General features: G+C 45.9%; 1 protein-coding gene across 1 annotated transcript in view; it reads right to left on the minus strand.

Annotated features, from left to right (window-relative positions):
• The window catches only part of PLD5 (phospholipase D family member 5), an 87,315-nt gene extending 81,464 nt beyond the window's left edge, over positions 1 to 5,851 (minus strand). Inside the window, exon 1 of the mRNA XM_080997738.1 lies at positions 5,625 to 5,851. Within this exon, the coding sequence (XP_080853864.1) occupies positions 5,625 to 5,813 (189 nt within the window). The 5' untranslated portion in view covers positions 5,814 to 5,851. The remainder of the gene's footprint in view (positions 1 to 5,624) is intronic.
• Between the last annotated feature and the right edge of the window lie 3,280 nt (positions 5,852 to 9,131).

Genomic DNA, 9,131 nt, shown 5'->3' on the forward strand with positions numbered 1-9,131 from the left:
GTAGTTGACAAACTATTGGGTCCAGGGTTGGATTTTTCAGGAGTGGTTGCTCTGTTGCTTCCTTAATGGGCACCAGGCACTACTTCCCAGCATGAAGATACATTCACCACATCCTGAACCCGATGGTTACCTTTCATCAGCCAAGAAGGACAAGGAGCCAGATGGCATGTAATCTGCCTCATTCTTGTAAGTTCCCTGTCCGTGTCATCAGGCCACATTAGCTGAAACAGACCTCACAGAATAGAATTATATGTAGCATTGAACACCTCAACTGGATTTGAACTCAAATCAGTATCAATGTCTCCATGGAGATGAGCAACTGCCCCTTCAAAGTGCCTTGCAAAAGTCACAGCAAGCCAACAATGTCCACATCTGTATTATTGTATGGTTAGCTAAGGGAGATGATAACTGATGGGCAATCTTAGAAAGCTCCACTGGATGGCTACTTGAGGATGCAATGGAGACAGTGAAATATGCTGTCTTCACTACCAATAATGCAACACAATAGGCATGATTATATGATTGGCCTCATAGTTAGATTTCTGCCATTTGCACTCTGTTCAGTTGCTACAACATCCAAATCTCCTGGGAATACCAAGAGGCAAAATTGGCTCTGCAGCATTTGAGAATGATAATGTCAACAGCACACCTCATTTTGCCATACCATAGCAAGAGCAGAGCTTTGACAGAATTGTTAGATCTAGTCACTGGAACATCCCCCAGAGCATTCAGGACTCCCTTGGAGTCCATAAGCCACCAGGTGTGGGCTGACTGAATGGACCTCTTACCCTTATAGGGGAGGTCAGACATTGTGGGTGGAATTCAGTGTTGCTATTACATACCATTTGTGCAAGCATTTCAGCTTGCCAGATGGAACAATCCCACCTCTTGTCTTCCCACAAACTGTTCTGGCGGCTCTCTCCATCCCCCAACAACTTTGGGAGGCGGGGGCACATGGGAGTGGACAGGGGGGAAGCCCCAATTGCATTAGTTAAGTCTTTGCACAAAGGTTCCACTAATAATGCTCCTTAGGTGAACCCAACCCATTAAGTCCATGGCACCTTTGGTAAAGGCTGTTCTCCAATTGGAGCACTTGCAGGCAGGTCCAGTAGTCTGATTGTGACCACAGAGTTACACAGCCTGTCCCTAATATTCAGACCACAACCTGCATCATTTGAGGCAAAGACAAATCAAGAGTATGCCCTACTCTGTGTGTCAGACTAATGACCACTTGAGACAATCCCATTGTTTTCATGGAAGCCACAAAGTCCTGAGAAGAAATGCTAGTAGTGGTCCCCGTGTGGGTATTGAGCCCATCCAGGACCACAGCCTTGGGCTTCTCCAACATCACTGCTGAAATCACTTCAGCCAGGTTGGCCAGAGAGGCAGGTAGGAAGCAAGGTGAGCAGTACACCAACTGCAACCCTAGTCTGTCTCTATGACTCAGCACCAGATGGTCTTGTACCTTTTGTAAATGTACAAAGTGTAATGTTCTTTTATAGGCTATTAACATCTCCTTACCCATTAGTATCAAACATATCTTGCGCACTCAAGACAGATCATGAAATTTCAAATAATGAAATAATGCACATATGTGCACAAACTTAGATAAAATTGTCCAACATATTCTAGCCATATTGAATTTACAAGTACTTTGGTTGACTATATATTGAGCTCACCACTCAGTAAGTATATTGCAAAGTACATACTGACTAAGCTAAAACCTGTCAAATCAGAAAATCATTCTTATCATCTGAAAACAATTCAGTGTGCTCTGCCCTTAGCTTACAGGCATTTTTCACAAGAAGCATATGGTTGACCAACTTGTCTCAAGTGCAATTCCAGTGAGATCAGCTAAAGGTTTTTACTTTAGCTGAACTTGGATATAATATCTGAAGTATAGTGTCAATATAAATGCATCACAGACTCATTCTCTGTAATGTGCTACATAGATACCAAAATGTGGATAATTATGAAAGGTAACAACCATGTTGACAGGGAGGCTCCACCCCTGTGCAAAACATAGCTATATTAGAAGGTTTTGTCACTGTTATTAAAAGCAAGAGTGGGCTACTCTTTCAGATCCAACAAGCTCCATGGCTGATATCCATGGCGCAATGGACCATCATCAGTTTTACCATAAACACAAAGATATCATGACCCATGGTATCATAATGGCCAGAATCAACATCAGGATTTCCTCTCATCCTTCAAGCCCTAGAGGAAAAGAAAAGGAATGCCCCAAATCCACAGTGGTCCAGAATGTACTTTGCTCCAGGGACACCTAAACACTTGGGTATTCTTTATCTCAGCCGTAACAAGGCCAGGGTATGGGCATCAACAGCTGATGTCTCAAGTATCCCAGGTTATCTTACCTCTCCTGCCACTGTTGTGGGGAGCCTCCTTTCAGCGAGTATCATCTCTGCTGCTCAAAGAGTGGTTCAATAGCTGATGGAAAAAGCTTGGCATTGATCCTCCCTTTCTGGTGTCTTCATCTAACTGAAGGGAGGAGAGCCTCTTATGTAAGGAGGTAGACCCAATCAGAAGACAGGCTGTCAAATCAGAACTGAGGGGCGGGCCCTTTAAAAAGACCACATCTGAGCCCTATAGGTATGACATCAAACCCATTGCCCTCTGTCAGCTACCGCATTATATCACAGTGCATTCACAATTATAGATTACTGCACAATCCCAATGAATACAATGGTACCTCAGATTAAGAACTTAATTCGTTCTGGAGGTCTGTTCTTAACCTGAAACTATTCTTAACCTGAAGCATCACTTTAGCTAATGGGGCCTCCTCCTGCTGTTGCTGCCGTGTCACCACCACACGATTTCTGTCCTCATCCTGAAGCAAAGTTCTTAACCTGAGGTACTATTTCTGGAGTCTGTAACCTGAAGTGTCTGTAACCTGAAGCATCTGTAACCCAAGGTACCACTGTACTGTACTACATCTATCTGAAAAAGGTTACAGGAAATGTTTTCACTTTGCTGCAGGACCATTATGTGCTCCAAGTCTACATTTCAGCCTAACCTCCCTTCTGCCAAATGAAACAAAACTATGTGGAGTTTAACTAAGGCTACAATACTTTGTATGGTTACCTGGGAGTACATTCCACTGAATAAGTATGCAGTTTAGTGCCATTGAACTCAAATGGTCATGGTCTTTACACACGCTTCATTATACAATACAGTCAAATAATTGCATTAACATCCCATATTTACTGAAATTAGTGCATTGGGAAAACTCCTAGGTAAATGTGGATATGAGTGCATCTTATATCAAAGAATTCTCCAACTCTTGTCAAAGACAGCCTGAGCATCTTCCAAAGACACTACAAGACCGTCTTACTTTCTGCATAAGCTTATACACATTTTAAAATTTTGTTTTCTAAAAGTTGCTATCCCTTGTCAATACCTAGGGATACAGCAGTTCACAAATCCAAGTATGTTAAATAAAACAAGTGCTGTGTTGTGTACCAAAAATGTTTTAACGTTTTAATGAGCCTATTTGGCTACTCTGGTTCTTCGTTACCACACTGCAATTTTCTAGCTGTTTCTTTGATAGTAATCATACTGTTATGATTAGAAATGGGCAATGTTAAGATTTGCAAAATGATAGTTCACCTACACAGGTAGTTCATGTAAAAGTCTGTGGGTTGTATCCCGCTAAGTTGCACTCTGAGTAGAACCATGGAAATTAATGGACCTCACTTATATCCATTAATTTCAATAGGTCTACTTTGAGTAACTAACATAGGATGCAACCCAATGTTGAGAAAACGGATATTTCTATATTCAAGATTTCAGGCAAAGCCACCAGCCATTCATTAAACTTCACATGCCACTATTGACAAGTCTTATTGAATCAAGATAGACAGGTATACTAGTAGCACAGCTGAGGAACAGTACATCCCACAGTTGATCAATCTTGACAATGCCATTTATCACCATGACTGCAACTTATATTTGGCCACAAACATGTACCTTTGGGGGGGGGGGTTTCTTACTGAACACTCAATCTTTTCCTCTAGCAATCTCACCCAAATAAATAATACTTTATAGTAATGCAGATAAGAAATTTAATACTTTTTGTAGCTTCCAGCTATTGTACTGCTGTATCTTTGCGTTTTGGATTACATCATTTGGCACTGAATCAGTTTCTAACAAAGTGTAAATAATGTGTGGGCACTATAATGAGTCAATAGGTTTGCAAAAGACGTGTTTTGATACAGGTATTTCTTTCAAGGAACTTGCTTGCATTACAATATTTTTGATGTATTTTATAAAAGCAGCATACTTGTCTTCTATGTCACAAAGTCAGCTTCGAACTGCATGCATGTCTTCTTAAGCAAGCCTGCTGCAATGTAAAACCCAGCAATGCTTCCCCAATAGCATGCAGCAAACATAATATCTGTGCCTAGAGGGGGAGAATGTAATTATGGACTTCATCTAATACTCTATTCAGATGATGCTAACCTAGGGTGCCATTCATCCAATTTCTTACTGTTACAAATTACATAAGAACAAAAGAGCCCATTGCTCTGAATCATCTGAACCACAGGAATATTTCCAAGCACCTTAAAACCCCCATAAAATATTCATTGCAGCCAACCACAGCTTCTCCCTGGTCCCAAAACCACTTAGTTAACATGCATTGCTGCTGCAGAAATTGATGTTGGAAAGCAATCTACTTCACACTGCCTTTAAAATCCCACACAGGGGATGGGGAGGGAAAGTAGGTCTGGAATACAGAATGTTTGCAGCTCCATGTAGGAAATAAGGATTGCAAAAGCAAAACACAGGTATCCTAATCAACATAACATTCCAACCTGTTCTCGCTTGGAGGGGAATTCTGCAACATCATAGAAGGTACTGTAACTTCCCAGCTATGAGCTGAAGCTGTCCCATATGTACATGCATGGAGATGGAAGGGATGTGGAATTGGTCTGCAGTAGACAATAGTCCACAGAACGGGAACTAAGCATATCCACGTACAGAAAACACAGGGAGACATGTTCGCAATTCAGAAGGGCTGTGATCCAGACCGTTCAAATTATTCTGATGTCCTGCTGTTCCTGAAGAGAAATGAACCTCGTCTCCCACTTTTGCAGAGAAATCCTGTGCACGCTCGCTTGGCAGACAGCTCCATTGAGTTCAATGGAACTTACTTCCAAGCCATTGTGCATCACATTGTAGCCTTAGGGACCCCTCTTCCCAAGACCCCCCCCCCCACATGTTATTAACCCTATTTGGGTTTTCTAGGGCGAAGCTCCGGGTTGGGACAGACGATGCTCAGAACCAATGTTTATATATAGCTCAGTTGGTAGAGCAGGAGACTCTTAATCTCAGGGTCCTGGGTTCGAGCCCTGGGTTGGCCGAAAGATTCCTGCACTGCAGGGGGTTAGACTAGATGACCCTTGGGGACCCTACAATTCGACGATCCCATTGGACCTGTGTCATACAGAGTCCTGGGTGCAAACGGTTCACCTGGCGGAAAGCTCATGAGGTTCTCGCTCCACCTGTCCAAATGGGGGCAATGAGTGGCCTGCCTGGCAGGGCTGTTGGTGAGAATGAATGAGCAGGGAGGAGCAAAAAAAAAAAAAAAAAAGAAAGTGGCTTACATGCTCCAATTTGTCTTTCCTCCTCAGCCAGACGCTGGCACTGTAGTCCTGCTGCTTGACGGAGCTGTAGAAGTTGGAGCCCACCCGGGTGAGGCTGGGCGACGGCTCGCGGGGTCGGCTCTTCAGCCTCATCTGCTCGAAGCCCTCGTGGCGGGACGACGAGGCGAGCCAGTCGCTCCTGCCTTCCATCTTGACATGACAAGGCAACGTCCAGGCGGCGACGGCAGAAGGAACCGGGAGGTGAAGAAGAAGAAGAAGAACCCCCGGGAAGGCGAAGCAGCAGGAGGAGGCGGGGGGGGGGCTGGGGCGGGAAACAAAGAGCCGAGGCGGAAGAGCCCACGAGACCCTCCTGAGGGAAAAGAGCGGGAAGCTCAGGGGGGCAAAGGCGCCAAAGTGCCCGCGGAGGAGGAGGAGGAGGCGGGGTGGGGGAAGCCGCCGCTGCCGCTTGTTGCCCCCCTCCGAGCGGCAGCCGAGAGTAGCGAGTGGCGCGCGAAACGGCTCCTTGCGGCACTGGCTGGCAGCGGGCGCCACGGAAAGGAAGGCGGGCCCAGAGAGCGCCAGGCACACATTCGCGCGCGCAGGGCGGGAGGAGGAAGAGGAGGAGGAGGAGGGAGGGGCGCACGCGGCGGCGGCGGCAGGAAGCGAGGGGCGCGCGCCCTCTCCCACTCCATGGATGCCGCCAGACTGCAGGTTGGCGCAGTGGAAGGGCTGCGTCCCTCCCTCGCGCCTCCCCTCGCGCAGCTCCCGCCTCCGGACCAAAATCGCCGCCGCCGCCACCACCCCAGAGCAGGTTCCCGCCTTGCGCCTTATCTCGCCCGGCAGAGGCTCTTCGGGAGATAACTTGGTGCTTCCACGCGGAGAGAGGGAGGGGGGCAGCGAGGCGAGGAGGTGAAAAGGAAGCGGGTGAGGCTCGAAGTGCGACTCTCTCGCGTCACCTGCAGCAGCTTCCTTGGCTTTTTCCTCGCAGATTCATCAACGCGACTGCTCTTCTTGCGCTGTCCACGCCGTTGGTTCTGGAAAGTTGGAAAATAACTGTTGCGAGTTTCCGCCGGCTCCGCAGCCCGGGCAATAGGCAACCCGGGATCGCCTAGGACTTTTAAGAAAGGGATCGGACAGTGAAAGCCTACGGATGTTTACTCGGGAGCAAGCCCCATGGGCTTACGCCCACATAGGCGTGGGCACAGGGTGCAGCGTCGCTAAACGGCTTCGCTGCACATGTTTTTAAAATGTGGATGGCTTTCCTAATGGGTTGAGATCGCCATCATCCAGTTAGCCGAGCTCCCCAAGGGATCCGTGTGGGATCCATCCATGTCTAAATCTGATGGCACGAGCATCCGTCCTATTTCCACACTTCCTTACTTCCACACAATCAGTGTAACGGCTGGGATGTGCTAGTTTTGCATGGTGAGAGGCAAGCAGAAAACAGAGTTTAAGTGCAATTAAATAGCTGAAAGTGGGGGAAACAGTATCTGTTTAGGAATCTGATGCAGGACCGCTAGTTGTGGTGCATTTCAAAGGAGCCTGCTTGTTTCCAATAGGCTCTGCTCGTAGATTTGCAAATGAAGCCAAATATGACATAGGCGCCCCACGATCTGAGTGGCCTATCTTGCTAAAGAAAAACAAAACCTTCAGCATCTCCCATGGACTCCCAGGAAGCCCATATAACAGCACACGGTGGAGGAAAAAAAGATCACCTATAACACCATCTTTCTATTGCAGGTATATTTCCCATGGTGTTTGCAGCAGCATTTGCTGTGGCTCATGCTATAATTTCACTTCCATCTGTCTGGTTTCCTTTATCCATCTGGGAATTGCCACCATTAGAGAGGTGATGAAATTTTGTCAGTATTCCCCCAGGGCAGGCTGTTTCTGTCAGGCAGAAGGTGACTGGCAGAAGCCACCTGCCCTCTGAGACTCCTGCAAGAGACTGAATGTGGGGGCAGGAACAGAGGACCTGGAGAGAAATGCAAGCAAGCAGCACAGATGTTAACCAAGGTCTAATCTGGTTCATTTGAGAGGCTGGGTCAAGAAGATCCTCACATCCCACCCCCAAAAAGGAAACTGCGCTTTTTACAGCCACGTGGCACATGAACTCAACACATGAAGTGTATTGACTAAGGTTTATTGATGTGGGAATCTTCAGCTGTTGCAATTGTGCCAGAGATGCTACTGTTCAAGATACAGAAACACTGTCAAGAAAATGGAGGCAACCTTAGGGTAGAATTGCGGCTAAAGTAGATGCCATGAGTTAGGAATGGGGAGCCATTCCAGATGTTTCTGGGCCACCACTCTCATCATCCCTGACCATTGGCCACACTGGCCACATCTGCTTGCAAGCTTCACCCACTTTTTGAAAAGGAAAAGAAGTTACAGCCATTTTTAGAGATACCCTCCCTTGTTCTCCCTGTGGAAAACAGAAATTTGTTTTTAACAGATGTAATTTGGTCCTAAATAACAAGTTGAACTGGAAAGATACAGAGTAGTTCCAAAACAGATTAGTCTCCTTCCCAGAGCCACAGATACAAGTCAAATATTGTGGTCAGTGCATACCTTTAGAACATGTAGCAAAAAAGAAAGAAAGTCACCAGGAGTAGCTATTAACACATCTTTTGTGGCCAAAATATGACTACTTAAGATTTATGATTTAAACTGAAGATGATCGCAAAATGTATGACATGAAGAATAATTGAAAAGCTTTTTTAAAAAAGGAAGATGAAGCAATGGCATGATGGCAAAAGAGCTGGCCATATTAACATGCTTGCTTGCTTGCTTGCTTGCTTACTTACTAGATTTGTATAAGGCTGCCCAATAGCATTGTTCTGTGGTAGCTCACAGTCATAAAATGATAAAGGTAAAGGGAACACTGACCATTAGGTTCAGTCACAGACGACTCTGGGGTTGCGGTGCTCATCTCGCTTTACTGGCCGAGGGAGCCGGCGTACAGCTTCCGGGTCATGTGGCCAGCATGACTAAGCTGCTTCTGGCGAATCAGAGCAGCACATGGAAACACCGTTTACCTTCCCGCCGGAGTGGTACCTATTTATCTACTTGCACTTCATGCTTTTGAACTGCTAGGTTGGCAGGAGCAGGGACCGAGCAACGGGAGCTCACCCTGTCACGGGGATTCGAACCACTGACCTTCTGATCTGCAAGCCCTAGGCTCTGTGGTTTAACCAACAGCGCCACCCACGTCCCTCATAAAATGATAAAATACAATTAAAATTCAAAAAATACTACTGCTACTACTGTATAGTAAAACAACAACTTGCAAGATTAAATATTTCCATAAGAGTGAATACATTCAGATCACACACACAGAGAGAGAGAGATTACACAAACAGTAGTTCAAAGCAGTAAATCATATATTATACAAAGGGGAATAAAGATGTCTTAATCAGACCCAGGGTTAAAGAAACAAGACACAAGTCACAGGTTGAACTAGGGCCACATTTTATTTAAAATATATGCAGGGGAAAATGAGAAGAGCAGGAAGCTAATGTAACTTCA

This window comes from Podarcis pityusensis, assembly GCF_964106645.2.
Source record: "Podarcis pityusensis genome assembly, chromosome: 3".
Lineage (NCBI taxonomy): Eukaryota > Metazoa > Chordata > Lepidosauria > Squamata > Lacertidae > Podarcis > Podarcis pityusensis.